Source organism: Galeopterus variegatus, unplaced genomic scaffold (genome assembly GCF_000696425.1).
Source record: "Galeopterus variegatus unplaced genomic scaffold, G_variegatus-3.0.2 Scaffold439, whole genome shotgun sequence".
In the NCBI taxonomy this organism is placed as follows: domain Eukaryota; kingdom Metazoa; phylum Chordata; class Mammalia; order Dermoptera; family Cynocephalidae; genus Galeopterus; species Galeopterus variegatus.
The window spans coordinates 287,308-304,257 of record NW_007726550.1 but is presented as its reverse complement, the minus strand read 5'-3'; the positions used below and the strand labels follow the sequence as shown (position 1 = coordinate 304,257).

General features: G+C 35.5%; 1 protein-coding gene across 2 annotated transcripts in view; it reads left to right on the top strand.

Moving 5' to 3' along the window:
- The window catches only part of MEGF9 (multiple EGF-like-domains 9), a 108,183-nt gene that overhangs the window by 47,586 nt on the left and 43,647 nt on the right, over window positions 1-16,950 (top strand). For both annotated transcript variants that reach the window (XR_550215.1, XM_008568767.1), the window contains exon 2: window positions 10,607-10,808. Coding sequence is in view for 1 of the 2 variants with exons in the window: in XM_008568767.1 (XP_008566989.1) it covers window positions 10,607-10,808 (202 nt within the window). In the remaining variant the exon portion in view is untranslated. The remainder of the gene's footprint in view (window positions 1-10,606; window positions 10,809-16,950) is intronic.

Genomic DNA, 16,950 nt, shown 5'->3' with positions numbered 1-16,950 from the left:
TCAACGGGATCGCAACCCTCAGCGTCGCGCCCGCACCTCACTCAGCCAGTGAGCGGGAACCGGTCTGTTTGTGGGATCCGAACCCTCGGCGGGAGCGCCGCTGCACTCCCAAGCGGTGCACTGTAGCAGTGCACCACCGGGCTGGCCCTAGCTTTGGTTGTTTCTAAAAATAATTCAAATTTCTATTTGAACTGAACTTAAATTGTTACTAAGTATTATTTTCCCCCTAGTTCAATTTCTTCCATGTATTATATGGAGGCAATCAAGAGTTAACTTAATATATTCCCCTAAGGGGTCTTTTGAGAAAGCAAGTACAAAAATAAACCAAGAAAATATAATAAGGAGATATTGATCTTTCTAAGCAAGGGCTGACTTGGTGAAGATTAACCTGGCCATTATGTAATGGGTGGAGTCTAGTTGGGTGTTTATAGCTAGGGAAACCAATGAGAAGGCATTTTCATAGTAAAGGTTATGATGAAAGCATCTGACTTAGGCCACTGGGTATATCAGCTATCTATTGCTGTGTAACAAATCACCACAAACCTTAGTGTCTTAAAACAGTAACAACGATTTCTCATTCTCTGTGTTTGCTGGATGGTTCTTCTGCTGGTCTCTCCTGGGCTTACTCATATGGCTGCTTTGGTAGATTGGCAAGAGCTTGAGGATCTAAGATAGCCTCACCCATATATTTGGGGCCTTGATGGCAATGGCTGGACAGCTGAGACTTTTCTCTCTATGGAGTCTCTTATCACTTGGTTGTCTAGCCCAAGCTTCTCTACATGACAACTGGGTTCTGAATGAATGAAAGCAGAAGCTGCATGTTGCCCTGAGACCTAGGTTCTGGAACTCTTACCTCACTTATGACACATTTATAAGCTCAGGGGTTTTAGAAATAGACTTCACCTTTTGATGGGAAGTTAACAGCAGCATTACACTGCAGAGGGGTATGGACACTGGAGACAGTATTCATTGGGAACCATTATTATAACGATCTGCTATGGTTGGAGATAAAGCAAAAGGAAAGGACTTGACTATTGTAAAATGCTCAATAAATGCTATGGAATTATTTATTTAATGGCATGGAAACAAAGGGAAGAAAGAGTTTCAAAAAGGAAAGGAGTGTCAGCATGTCAAAGTGTACAAAAAGGTTAAGAAGAATATGGCCTGAGAAGTCTATTGTTTTGAGTCAGTAGTTCTTGAGTGAGCATTTTCAGTAGAGTTTGGAAAAGGTTGAAGAGCATTAAGGAGAGAACATGTGTTGAAGAAAAGGCAGCGATCTGTATTTATGTTTGAGAAATTTTATGTTTTGAGAAGATAAATGGTAGTTAAATGGGACAGAAGATTAAACAGAGTATGTTTTAGACCCAATGCATGTTTGAAGGTAGATTCTATAAAAAGTGAAAGATGAAAAAGGCTGACGGGTATGTGTATGGAGGTGAGGGATTGAGGGAGGAGGAAGTGGGCAGAGTAAAGCCTTGGCAAGAGTTGGGAGAGGATGTGATACAGACCATAGTTGCAGGGGTTGTTTAGTCTTGAAGGAGCTGGATAGCCTGAAACTGGAGGGAAAGTTAAGTGGGTGGGCAAAGTGAGGAAGACAGAAAGAGAAAGAAGGTTCTCAGTTTCCATGAGGTTGGAAATGAAATCATTTGCTGGCTGTAGGGTAGGATGGAAGACTTAGAAGAGAAGTTTGGAATAGCCAATGCAGGCAATGGATATAAAAACAGTAAAATAAATCCAAGGACTTTGGAGCAGTTCTAGGGACTTAGTAAAAGTAAAATCTTTAACAAGCCAGGTCTTCATATTGTGACTTTTTTTTTTTTTTGTCTCTTTTTTCGTGACCGGCAACGGATCGCAACCCTCAGTGTTGCGGCCGTACCAGACCAGGACCGGCAATGGGATCGCAACCGTCGGTGTTGCTCCCGCACCTCGCTCAGCCAGTGAGCAGGCCGGTCTGTATGTGGGATCCGAACCCTCGGCGGGAGCGCTACCACGCTTCCCAAGCGGCGCACTATAGCAGTGTGCCACCGGGCTGGCCCATATTGTGACTTTAACAATACTCTAGGAACGTCATAGAAGATAGATAGTGGCAGGTACCCAGAACTTTTAGGGAATAAGGGGATTCAGAATGCTAACGAGGGATGTATTTAAGTGACTGATCTATAGCTAATATTTTTCTTTTCTTTTCTTTTCTTTTTTTTTTTTTTTGTCGTTTTCGTGACCGGGAAGGGGATCACAACCCTTGTGTGGTGTCACCCGCACTGCTCTCAGCCAGTGAGTGCACCGGCCATTCCTATATAGGATCTGAACCCGCGGTGGGAGCATCACTGCGCTCCCAGCGCCGCACTCTCCTGAGTGCGCCATGGGGCCGGCCCTATAGCTAATATTTTTCTATAATTTAGTCTTTTTTCTCTCTTCTACCCTTTCCATGATTCCAGGAAACTTGCTGAATTATTCTAATTTTGCTAAATGAAAGTTCCTTTTGACAGTTTCATTTGTAAAAAGCTATAGTTTGACCAGCCCCATATTAGAGCATTTATTGTTATATCTCATTTCTGATACCAATTTTTGGAAACAACTTCCAAATTTCCAGAAAAGTGGGATATATGGAGAGATAAAATAGTAAATATCCTATTCAGGTAGAAAGTACCTTCACATTTTTATCTCACTTCATTCTCAGAAATAACAATATATTTGCTGTCATTTTACTTTATGTCATTTTACTTTATTTTGAGACTACAGTATTAGATGAATAAAAATTTAGAACTATATCTTCTTAATGAATTGTACACTTTATCATTATGCAGTGACCAGACCTCTTTTCCTTTAATAATCTTTTTTTCTGCCTAAATACCTATTTTATATTAATATATCTATACTAGTTTGCTTGTTTGTTTGTTTGTTTGTTTGGTCATTATTTACCTACTTAATCTTTTTCTATCCAGTTACTTTCAACCTTTCTGTGTATTTTTGTTTTGTGTCTTTTGTAGCATGTTTGTAGCTAGGTTTTGTGGGTTTTAATTCAATCTGAAGATGTTTGTCTTTTGAATTGACAGCTCTAATTTTATATCATAAAATGAATAGATCTCGATAGTTATTTATTGATCACTAGTATGCTAAATCACTATGAGAAATGTAGAGAAATATGAGAAAATTTGCCCTCAATGAGCAATTTTAAACCTATGAGTTTTCCCTTAAAATATAGCACATACATTTAAATTTTTCGAAGGAAATTGCTTTCTGACTTATTTATTAGGATTACTGGATACACCAATTTCTCAATTATATAACAAGATTTTATAAATCAAAAACAGTACGTGTGGCCACATATAATTTTATCTTTAATTGTTTTTTTTATGATAGGCAAGTAAAAAGAATTATCCATGTTTTATCAATTGAGACACTGAAACTTAGAACAGTTAGACTGATTGAAGTTCACAGAGCTGGCTAAATAGCTGAAAATCTGATTTTAAGATGTTCTGGGGCTGTGTGGTGGTTTTTCTACTTATTTTCATAGGCAGAAACTTATCATTAGTGAAAAGATGTGGATTTCGGAGTTATTCAGTTGAGTTCCAATCCCTTCTCCAGTACTGGTTAGTTGTGTGATTTGTTTCATATCGCTGAAACTCAGATTCCTCATTTGAGTTACCTACATCACAGAATTGTGGTGAAGACTAAAGGAAGCCATAGGCGTATGGTTTATAGTGTAATGTATGATACATGTGTAACACATGTTCAATAGCTGGTAATATCATCTTTGTTATTATTAGTAGTAAAAATTAGCTGTTACAACCTTTCCCAAAACTTGTCATCTTGTCTCATTAATTAGATGAATTGTCTTTGAATTGTGGAAAACTGGAATTGAGCCAGGGGAAAACACTAACAACATGGCCCTTAAATGTGAGACAGAAAATTTTCTACAAAACCTGGGTTATGTTGCCTTATTTATTTTTTTTTTTTGTATGTCTACCATAAAATTGAAGAAGTGTTTTACTGTAGTAAATTGTGATTGGGAATTTTAATAGATACATTTTTATTTTAAAAGGTAAAGCTTAAATTTTTTCCTTAAAAGTGGTGGCTTTTAAAAACTTTCCACATTTCTACAAAGTCTGGTTTAACTCAAGAAACTCATCAGCTTTAATATTANATATAATTTTATCTTTAATTGTTTTTTTTATGATAGGCAAGTAAAAAGAATTATACATGTTTTATCAATTGAGACACTGAAACTTAGAACAGTTAGACTGATTGAAGTTCACAGAGCTGGCTAAATAGCTGAAAATCTGATTTTAAGATGTTCTGGGGCTGTGTGGTGGTTTTTCTACTTATTTTCATAGGCAGAAACTTATCATTAGTGAAAAGATGTGGATTTCGGAGTTATTCAGTTGAGTTCCAATCCCTTCTCCAGTACTGGTTAGTTGTGTGATTTGTTTCATATCGCTGAAACTCAGATTCCTCATTTGAGTTACCTACATCACAGAATTGTGGTGAAGACTAAAGGAAGCCATAGGCGTATGGTTTATAGTGTAATGTATGATACATGTGTAACACATGTTCAATAGCTGGTAATATCATCTTTGTTATTATTAGTAGTAAAAATTAGCTGTTACAACCTTTCCCAAAACTTGTCATCTTGTCTCATTAATTAGATGAATTGTCTTTGAATTGTGGAAAACTGGAATTGAGCCAGGGGAAAACACTAACAACATGGCCCTTAAATGTGAGACAGAAAATTTTCTACAAAACCTGGGTTATGTTGCCTTATTTATTTATTTTTTTTTGTATGTCTACCATAAAATTGAAGAAGTGTTTTACTATAGTAAATTGTGATTGGGAATTTTAATAGATACATTTTTATTTTAAAAGGTAAAGCTTAAATTTTTTCCTTAAAAGTGGTGGCTTTTTAAAACTTTCCACATTTCTACAAAGTCTGGTTTAACTCAAGAAACTCATCAGCTTTAATATTATTTTTTTTTGTATGTCTACCATAAAATTGAAGAAGTGTTTTACTGTAGTAAATTGTGATTGGGAATTTTAATAGATACATTTTTATTTTAAAAGGTAAAGCTTAAATTTTTTCCTTAAAAGTGGTGGCTTTTAAAAACTTTCCACATTTCTACAAAGTCTGGTTTAACTCAAGAAACTCATCAGCTTTAATATTAAGTTTCCCAGCTTTTCAAAGATTTGTGACCCTACACTGGCATAACATAAATGTGAAATGTAATTTGAGTATCAATATTACACTATAGTAAGACCCTTTATAAAAATAAAGACTGTGTTGATAATTCTTTCTCCCTAGAATGAGGCCTTTCTGAGATTCCTTTTCTCTGAACCTACAAAAATGAAATATGGTCCTAATAAAATGTACATTTTGAAATACACTATACACTTAGGAAATCAGGCATGTAGTCAAGATAATATAATTTGTTGGGTTTTTTGGGAATCATTTGATATACAGGCAGAGGTTTGAATTATGTTTTTCTATTCCTGCTTCTGATGACCATTTTTCCTTTTCTTTTCAACTTGAAAATTGGGAGAGATGTTATTTTGTAGATTCTTTCCTAGGCTTGTGAAAAAGGGTGAAGTTCTATATTGGATAGATTCAAAGTTGTTATACTTACATGCATTTTCCTGGCCTTTTAAAAAACAGAGTAGGAGTTTTAATGATGAATCTCAAAAGGAAATAAGCAATTGTATTATATTTAATGAAAGAAATTCTATACATCTTTATCTTTCATTTTTTCTTCTTCTTCACTTTACATGAGAGCAATTACAGCCCAAGTCTTAAGTTGGAGCCAAAGAGAAAAGAAAAGATTCTACCCCTTTTAGCTAAATAGTATTTTAAATCCTAAAATGTTCCACAACTGCTAATACAATAATCAACTCAAGTACTAATCACTTCCCACTATCTTAATTGTAACATTAACTTTGAAAAAGACTGAGTCATTAGTCAGGTCCCCTGTTGACTTTAGTGTCACAGTCCAGCTGAGGTAGTTGTTGTGACACACCAGGGCATCGCTCCAGCAAAATTTAAGACTCTAATCTAGTAAGACCTCATTGCTTTTTTAAAAAGTTTTTACTTATTTTTAAATTTACATACAATAAAATTTACTTCAAGATACAAAACAGTTTTATTACCCCCTCAAAATTTCCTTGTGATCCTTTTTTGTAGTCAGCCCTCCCCACCTACCCCCAGTTCCTGGCAAACCCCTGATCTGTTCTCTACCCCTATAGTTTTGCTTTTTCCAGAATGTCATGTAAATAGAATCATACAATATGTAGCTTTTTGACTCTGGCTTCTTTCATTAGCATAATGCATTTGAGATTCTTTTGTGTTTTTTGCATGTCAGTGGTTGGTTTATTCCTTTTTATTGCTGAGTGGTATTCCATTGTATGGATGTACCATAGTCTATCCATTCACTAGTTGAAGGACTTTCAGGTTTCTTCCAGGTTCTGGTGATTATGCATGTAGCTACTATAAACATTTGTGTACAAGTTTTTTGTTATTGTAAGTTTTCATGTCTCTTGGATAAATACCTAGGAGTGGCATTGCTGGGTTACATAGTAAAGGTATATTTAACATATAAGAAACTATCAAACTATTTTCCAAAGTGTCTGCATTATTTATTTCTTCTCTAATTATTCTCTAATTGTTTTTCTGTAGAGTTTTCCCAAGAATTATAGGACATTGAAAGGAAACCTGCTACTCATATGATTAAGAGTTTATTCCGTATTTACTGTTAGGCAACTGAATGAGCTTTTTGGCATTTCATTCACACTTGTCTATGATTAGCTTTTGGTGTCCACTTCATATTGTTTCATTCCCATTAATATCCACGCTAGTGACTTACCATTAATCTTGCTGCAGACTCCTTTGTGCTGCTCTGATGTCTAAGATTCTACTTCATTAAAAAGTCAGCATTTCCTCTCTTGTCTTTGACTATAGATCCTTTCCATTCCTTCTGTCAATTGAAATTTCCTTTCTCTTTTTTCATATTTCCAACCTCCTCTAAGGGGATTGCATTATTTCTGCATTAACTCCTATCTTGTTCCACATGAATATCTAGAACTGTGAAGGGTCTAAGATTTCACTCTATTTACAAGATAACAAATTATCCTGACATAATTTAATGAATGCTCACAGTGTTTTGCATTTATCACAGTTGCTCATACTATTCTTTTAACTTGGTCATTTCATTTGAGGTCAATCATTGGGATAAGGCCTCGGATTCTGAGCTATAAGCAGAAAAGATGCACATGTTTTCTGACACTTGGTGTGCTTTGCACTATCTTCCTTTCCTTTGGTTATTTTGGAGATAAGTATTAACATGATAGTGCATCTTTGTCTTGAGGTGTCAGCCCCCTTCCTAGCACTAGGGTGGTCTCTCTTGCTGAAATATTTGCCATTCACCCTGCTACCGTTAGGATGATTAGTGTCAAGGGTATATAATCAATAAATGCTCATTATTTATCCTCTTTGAAAAAATGTCCTAAATCCTTCTGTATTCTGTATTTGTAGACACAAATATTGGTAATGTATGGAGTACATTTAGAATATATTTATCCAGCATATTTAGGATATCCAGTATATTTAGGATACCTAGATGACCAACAACTCGGATTTCCGCATAACAGGACACTAATTCTGTTTCCCAGACATTGTCCGAAGCTGCCATGGTAATAAACCCATTCCCAGGCTTTCAGATCTTGTCTACATGGTATAACAAAGCTGTGACCTATGAATCTAACAGCCAAATTATGTTTACGTTATTTTATCTGGTATCACTTTCCACTTTTTTCCAGCTGTTGTATTAATTATTGCAGTGCTCCAAACCACTTTCAGCATAGGTATTGGGGCTGAGTGTTACAGGTACTACTATTATACCCTGTTTACAGATGAGAAAATAAAGGCACAGGAGGCTAACTAGCTTGCTAGGGTTATAAAGTTAAAAACTGAGAGAGCAGGGTTTAAACCTTAGCCTCTACAGTCTGTGCTCATAACTACTTCACTTTACTGCCTCTTCAGATTTTTGTCATATGGGAGTTACAGGGATAGGTGTTGTTATGGATTTACAGTAGGGGCAATAGAGTTTGTGGAGAAATGAGTTTCAGCCAATTCTTGAAATAGGGGATAGGTTTGCGTGTATGGGGAAGAGAGAGCATTCCAAGGTGCACAGAATGAGCAAAAGATCAGAGATCGGACTAACACGAGTATGTTCAGGGTATAATGAAGAGATTGGATTGGTTCTATAGAAATAATAAATAACCAATGATCTTTGTTAGCACTAAAGGTTTATCCATTAGAACTTTACTGAAAAAAATACCGAGCATTTTTGTCTCAGAGTTTTTAGATTAATTGGGTTCTTAAAAAAAAATACTGCCAATCTTAACTCATTCATTAGGAACACCGATTCAGATTTCTGATAGTAATACATCAGTAAGGAAATATTAGAATAAATTCATAGTCTATATTATAGAGTTTTTCAGTCTTTTCATTTTTTCTTGAGCAAGTTCTGCCCCCACCAGCATAATATGTTTATTTTAACTTGTGATGAAATTGGTCCAGCAGAAGGAGTTGGATGTATGTTGAGTTGCTGCCTGATTTCAGAAGAAAAATGTTATTTTAAGAGTACTAGTCATTTTTGGTGGAGTAAAGATCTTGCCATGAAGTTGTCATTGGCAGGTTTACAGGCTACTGAACATGGCTTTGTTATTTACAAAAACCACAACACATACATACCCAGAAAGTAGATATCATGTGAAAATATGTAACTCTGTCAAAGAAATTCATTCTTATGTAGCCTAGTAAAAATAAGAATTTTTACTATGAAGGGAAGTTGATTCTTTCCCTAAATTTGGAGCTGGAGAAATATGAACTCTTCTTTGGGTTTTGTAACTAACTCAATACCCAAACTTGAAATGTACATAAAATAAACAAATCATCCACCAGTATATATTCATTCACTTGTCATGTTTACAAATTGGAAGAAGTGTGAAGAGCAGGGAAATAAACTGATACAAAGATTAGGAACTGAAGAAGTTTGAGAGATATAGAGTTGGCCAAGTGGGAATTTCTTTCTAGAGTCTTTTGTTTTGACTTGTGTGGATAAGCTGCTTGTGATTATGTAAAGAATTTTGAAGCATAATTTCCTTTTCTAGAATAGATAAGCAAACCACTTTATAACCTTCTGTGTAAGACTCTGTATTTGCAGTTATCTGGCAACTTTTTTGAAATAATTAAAAATAACGGTAAAGGGCCGGCCCGGTGGCGCACTGCTATAGTGCGCCGCTTGAGAGCGCGGCGGCGCTCCTGCCGAGGGTTTGGATCCCACATACAGACCGGCCGCTCACTGGCTGAGCGATGTGAGGGTGCAACGCCGAGGGTTGCGATCCCGTTGCCGGTCCCGGTCCGGTACGGGCGCGACACTGAGGGTTGCGATCCGTTGCCGGTCACGAAAAAAGACAAAAAGGAAAAAAATAAATAAATAAATAACGGTAAAGATTTTCTTCCAAGTAAAACTTTTATCAATATAATGCCATTTTATGTAGTGCCTTACCTATACAGAAGTATAATTTGTACCTCAGATTGCTTTGGGCTCTCAAGTCTAGGTTCATAGCTATTTTGGAATGTGGCCTATCCAGAATATACACAAAGTTTTATTTTATCTGCAATTGATTTAATACATGTTTTTGCACAGGCTTACAAAGTCCTATGTTGGTACTATGTCATACTATGTTGAAAATACTTTCTCTGATAAAATGAATAGAAACAGTAGCAAAATCCAAATCCTAACTGACCTTTAAATGAGTCCTTGCGTTAGAAGGCTAAAACTAAGGGCTTCTAAGTATTTTCATCCAAAGAATTGTTTGAAATGTACCTCAAGAAAATGTTTATTTTCTAAATCTTTAATTTGGGAAAGACTCCCAAATTGTGATTGGTTTTCATTTATCAGAATGAACCTGTAAACTTTCTCCCCTCAATCTATTACTTATTTATTTTGTTTTGTTTTATTTTGGCAGCTGGCCGGCACAGTGTCTCCTCTGGATTTATTGTTCATCATTTCCTCACCTTAAAGTTTCCATTCTCCATTAATTTCTTCCTGGGCAGAACATATTAGCTTATGATTCCAGCACAATCTTGTGTGACCTTGAATAGGTTACCAGAGTTAACCATCTGAGCCTTAGGCTATTGCTGCCAAACAATGAGATTATTTATTATTTAACATGTTGTCATTTCTAGTATGTACTCTCAGTGCCATGTAGGTAAGCCTGCTTTTGGAGGCTTCCAATCTGGAAAAACTATTAATATACAGACACACACAAATTGGGGTGTAGGGTAAGAAGGATAGGAAATGAAGAGTACTGGAAAGGAAACTGAGAATGTTAGCTTTATAATTATGAACTGTACATAATTTTATGTACTCTACTGTTTACAGTTCCCAATTTAAATAAACTAAGCAGGATAGAAAGTAGATTTGAACTAGAGGTAATTTTATCATCCTTATAAAGTTGTCATGAACATTTATTAAGAAAAATAAAATAGAATTTATTTTATTAAGAAGACATTAAATCTTAGTTGATAATGTTTCTTTCCTTCTTTCCTTTTCAGAGTATATATGTAACTGCTCTGTGGTTGGGAGCTTGAATGTGAATCACTGCAATCAGAGTACAGGGCAGTGTGAATGTCAACCAGGTTATCAGGGACTTCGCTGTGAAACCTGCAAGGAGGGTTTTTACCTGAATCACACATCTGGGCTCTGTCTGCCGTGTATCTGTAGTCCACATGGAGCCTTCAGCATGCTTTGCAACAGGTAAGCTACAGAGGGTAGAGGTGAAGTTCATTTTATTTTAGCAAGAAAGTAAAAGGGTCCTGCTCTCAAGGACCAGACTGGCTTAAATAAAGGAGGAGAAGTGTCATAGATTTACAAAATATTTTATGTACTTTTATTCCTTCACTTTATATGTTATATTTAATGTCAGGATTAAAAACTTCTAATTTACTGATTTAGTTCTTCAAAAGCACCTTGGTCACCAATTTTTCTTTATGATGGTTTCTCTAAATTTCATGGAAAAAATATTGAGGAAGGAATCTGATTTCTGGAAGGGCTAGCTTTCAGGCATTTCCAGTGGAAATGTTTTTATTATGTTTATTAACATACCACTGGAGTTCGAGGAAACTTGTTCTTTGGTTTATTTTTTCTCATCAAAATTCTAGATTTGGGGCCGGCCCAGTGGCGCACTGGAGAGTGCGCCGCTTGGGAGTGCGGCGGCGCTCCCTGTTCTTTGGTTTATTTTTTCTCATCAAAATTCTAGATTTGGGGCCGGCCCAGTGGCACACTGGAGAGTGCGCCGCTTGGGAGTGCGGCAGCGCTCCCGCCGAGGGTTCGGATCCCATGTGGAGACCGGTTCCCGCTCACTGGCTGAGCGCGGTGCGGGCGCAACACCGAGGGTTGCGATCCCGTTACCGGTCAGTAAAAAAGACAAAAAGGAAAAAAAAAATTCTAGATTTGTTTCTTTGGACATCTAAGGCTTAAACTTGGGAATATCCTAATTTATTTAACTAGTGGTAAACAGACTGCTTTCACTCTATTTACCAGTATATTTTTTAGACCAAAATTAGATTAAGCAGGAATTATCTGGAAATTAGTTTTAAAATATCATGTTACTTGGAGATGACTTAATCTAGTGGAATAATGCCCATTTATCTGAGGATTTGCCTTCTACAACAATGAAAATTATTCTTTGACCTTTTATGAGGCACTTAGTTTTTTTGGACCCCAAGTCAAAAAAACTGAAAGAGACAATGTTATGTAATGGACAGAACAGAAGCTTTGGAATCAATGTAACCTTGGTATGAATCCAAGATCCGTTGCCACTTAAGAGCTGTATGTCTTGGGCAAGTCATTTTATTTCACTGAGGCTCAGTTTCTTCTCAAGGCTGTTGTGAAGCTTAAATGAGTCGATGTATGTAAAATGCCTAGCACACATCACTTAATAAATTCCAATTTATTTTAATTTCAAAGAAATATTGTTGGTTTAAATAAGGGAATATTTTAAAGGAACTTTTAGCTCCTTGGCAGAAAACGTACTTTATACTTGGTCTTTAACAATAGATATTTTAGATGCTTTATAAATCATATTGTACAATATTGTATCTTATTGTAATTCTGTTAAAAATATAGAAGTGAACTTCATTAAGAAGTTTATAATTTCAAATGCAGCAATAATCCATGTTTTGTCTTCATCCTCACAGCAACTCCTTAAAAGTAGGTTGTTAGGTCACAAAGATAATAAGTGGCAGAAAAGGAATTCCAAATTAGGTCTTCCAATTCTAAGTCCAGTGTCCTAAGCCACCACACCACATGGCTTCTATAATGAGAAAACTGATAATCACTCTGTTCTTTGAGATTGAGAATATGGTAGTTGCTTACCATTGCTCTCTCCACTACCACCATCAAATCATGCCCATACAAGTCATAGTCAGAAGTTTCACATTCCTTACTATTTTAAAAGACAAGATATCAGTAAGTTTGTTTATGCTGCTATCTCATGGAATGTCTATGTCTTCCTTTAGAATAAAATTTTGCAAATGTATTTGCCTTGAGAACTTTCGGAGAAAGAGAAAAGTGTTTATTTCTAAGCCAACTGCCTTATTAGAGGAGAAATAAGGAAAGGATTAAGAGAGAGTTTTAGAAGCCGAAGAAGAGGAAAAAACAGTAATACTAATATTTATGCTAATATCTTACTGTTTTTATAGTTATTTTATAAATTACTTCTCATTTATCTTTTCCCTGACAGCTGCAATCGCTTGACATGTAATAAAAATAATAACAGGAACCAATTATTGAGCATGTACTACTATGTGGTAGGGCACTGTGCTAACCGCTTTTCATGTACATTATCTGATTTAATCTTCACAAAAACTCTTGTGAGAACACTATTATTTTCCCACTTTGAATATGAGAATTCTAATGTTTAGAGGATATAGTTAACTTACCTAAATTTACACACTTTATAGTTACTCACCTAAATTTACACACAGCCTTGTCATTCAATCCAGTTGAATAAATGTAATATGCAAGCAGAGTCTACATAATGACTTCACAGTTAATGTCTTTCCTAATAGAAAATCTTGGTATTTAACAGCCAAATATACTAGAATTACTTATCTCTCAATTTAATGTGTTTTGGCTGATGATTATATAAGAAAAATTTGTATTTATGCCCCAGAAACTCAGTAAAGCCATACACCATACTTTAAAAAAAATAATGTGTGAGAAGTTTGTGTTAAATTTTGTATTTATATCCCAGAAACTCAGTAAAGCCATATACCACATTTTAGACAAAATAATGTGTGGGTAGTCTGTGTTAAATTCCCACTATAATTGGTAGAATGTCAGAATGACATGTGGCCAACTTGAAAGGTTCATGGAAGTCAACAGAGGATATGTAGTATGTTACTGCTTATAGACACTGTTAGCAATCACAGGAATTGTTTTCTTATCAGGAAGTAATGTTTTAAGCATTCTACATCCTAAAATGGGAGTTTGTGACTTTTGTATAGGTGCTTGATTGTGTTTTAGTTACAGTTTAGGAACTTAGTTGTTTTAGGTTGATGTGTAAAGAATTTTATTTTATTTTTCATTTAAAATATTGGAAAATATGTTCTTCAAATATGTTCTCAAATAGAATATCTGGTTTTCAGTAATGGATGATGATTGATGCTAAGCAAGAGGTGGAAGATACCTGTATCATCATCATCATCATCATCACTTCTCTACCTTGACTATTTCCTATGTGTACCTGTTAGGTTCTGTTATGCTTAGTAGGTTTCTTTTTTTAATGAGGTAGCACATTATATATTATTTGCATAATGTCAAAATTTGTTGATTTCTCAAATCCTTTACAATCTTCTTCTTGGTGAAATTTGAAAGGACCTTACTTCCCCTGCAATCCGTACAAGTAATGGCTGTTTTCTCTCTCAGATTCCTTTTACCTCTGGATTTGTGGAGTTTGAATAAATATCTCCCTTGTTACTCATTGCTGCTTTCAGAGTGCTCTCCTTTCCTCCTTCCTAACCCCCCCCCCAAAAAAAACCCCCCCCACCTACCTTTGAAGCTTATGGGAACAGACTATGCTATTTCACCTCCTTATTGCTGTTCCCACTCCTGGGCACCACCTCTTATTTCTTACACGTGGCTCACTGTTCTCTCTCTGTCACTACACCTCTCATAATTCTGGATGATTGCATTATCTATACATAATTCTAACAATACTTTGTTTCTCAGTTTCTTGACCTCTCTTCCAGTAAGTTTTCCTTAACGCTCCTTCCAACTTTATTTCTTTTACTTGCCCTGTTTCTTGTTTGTCTTTGGCCTCAAGGGTATGCATATTAAATTTTCAAGGTAAATTCATACTTATTTTCTATGGGTTACTTCAAAGTGATATTGTTTTTAATTTTAAAAAATATTATTTTTAAATGTCAGGCGATTTGTCAGAAGAAGTAATACATCACAAAAGTCATTTAAAAGCCTGTACTTAAAGGAAGTCTTTACAAGGAAGGCATGAGAGCTCTAAATCTACATAACTCTAAGCACTGCATTTATAGTACCAGAAAGGAAGTTAAATTTACATGAGACTAGAAGAACAGAAATAGGAAGTTGCAGAACTATGTGCTTTGCAAGAACAAATGGGTGAACTGTGAGGAAACACCTCTAGGTTCTGCTCTGCTATAAGTTATGTGTGGGTGGGTTAAGGGAAAAAGGAAATTGTAAGCAAGTAGTATGATGTGTAATAGAAAGAGAGTGAAATCAGTAGACATAGATTCCATTCGTGGTTTAGCCACTTACTAACTGTATAACCTTGATTAAACTATTTGACCTCTCTGAACCTCAGTGTTTTCATCTATAAAATAGGATTAACATATCTAACATGAAGGATTTTTTTGGTGAGAATTAGAGTGTGTGTGTGTGTGTGTGTGTGTGTGTTTGTGTGTTTGTGTCTGTGTGTCTGTATGTGTGTGTCCATTTGTACTGTGACTGGCACATAGATTCAGCTCATTAACTCCCTAGGAGTTGAATCTGTTTTTTTTTTTTTTTTTTTTTAAAGTGAGGAATAGAATCAGTGTTATACAAAAGGGGAGGATTAAGTCAACCACACTTAGGTATGAGTAGGGATTGGGGTAATTGTTTTTTGCTGGTAGGCTAAAGAGGAAATTGTTCATTATAACAGAAAAAAATTAGCTTATTTCTTCTATTTTCATAAAAAACCTATTATATCTTTTTAAGTTGAACATTCCATATTTTAGAATAATAATAATAGCTAAAATTAATTGAACACATGCTAGGTACTATCCTAAGCCCTTTGTTGTTATTAATTCACTTAATCCTCATAGCAACCATACGAGGTACGTATTAATAGTATATTCTCATTTGTATAGGGAAAAAAATTACAAGTTAGGTAACTTCCCTAACTTACTAGGTTACAGCTACTAAGTAAAAGAGTTGGGATTGAAACATTTGCATTCTGGATCTAGAGTAGGTACTCCTATCCACTATGCAGGTAGAGCCTTTCTCAAAATCTCAGATATTGAGCAAAGAGAGCGAGTATTTTAAGAAACTTTGATGCTGTGGTGCAGACTGCTTGATGTTTTCTAGGAATTTCTTCTAGTTGTACTCTGGTAAGTAGACCCTGACCTTGGTGTGATGTAGCTCATGCAATATAAATACCTCTTCCTGGAGAGGATTAATCTCGATTTTGGCTTAGTAGAAATTGAGAACATGAGAGGATCAGCCCTTCGATGAACAAGTATAAATAGTAATATATATTATATTGCCTTCACTTTGTATTAGGCACTTTGGAGTAAAAACAATATTTCTTTTGCTCTTGTCAAAAAACTTATAATTTATGCAAGAGTAAAGGACACAAAATTACTAAAAACAATATAAGACAGCTTATAAGTATGTGCTTAATTTGTGAATACAGTAATTTAGAGTAAGAAAACAAGGATAAACTGAAGTAATAAGGAAAGGCTTTCCAGAGGAGGAGGTAACTAAGATGTGCCTTACAGGTTATGATTTAGGGAGACAGAGAGATAAGAAGACCTTATCAAGAGAAAAAACCATGAGAATTCAAGTGAAGATGATTTCCTAGGGTTATAAAATGAGATGAGAAATCTGACCTCCTAATACCAACTCACATTCTCTTCTCTCTTGACCTCCCTGTTCTCTTTCTAAACATAAACAAAAGCAGAAGAGTAGGCTCAGTTCTATCCGATTCTGTCATAAATTGAAAGTCTATGGAATGAACAACTGGCTTTTAAAAAATTCATTTCCCTGTTCTTTATGCCCATATATTTCAGTGGGAGTTGCTCCAGTGAGGCTAGATTTTAGCCGTAGGAGCCAGATGTGGGTTGAGCAATGTCTTTGTTTGCAAACACAAAGTCTTTTATGTACTGACAGATGGCCACCCCCTCACATCACTATTGGTGTTCCAACCTGTTTACTTGGAAGGAGTTGGTCTACAATATCTGAACTTTTCATTTTTGTTTTTGGAACACATTTCTAATGTTTCACCGATTCACATTTGACATATGCTTAATAAATAAATGGAGAAGTCAGATAGCATTTTATCTCAAAAAGCAGTACACCTAGTGAGAGCCTGAATTTCTTAATGTAGCTCTTAAAATATTGTCAGGGCTGACTTTATATGTAGGCAATTATAAACTAATTTGAGATTTTAAAAAAATGTATTCATCGTAGGTTAGTGTACAAGGTACAACATTTTAGATTGTCTTAGAAAAATAACAAAGAAGTTCTGTAGTGTTCTCATATCCTTTTCCATAAAATCTGTGGCTGCTGCTATACAGTGTATTTTGAAATACTTACTTCTTTGCATTTTTTTTTTTTTGTCTTTTGTCTTTTTCCGTGTCCGGCAACGGATCGCAACCCTCAG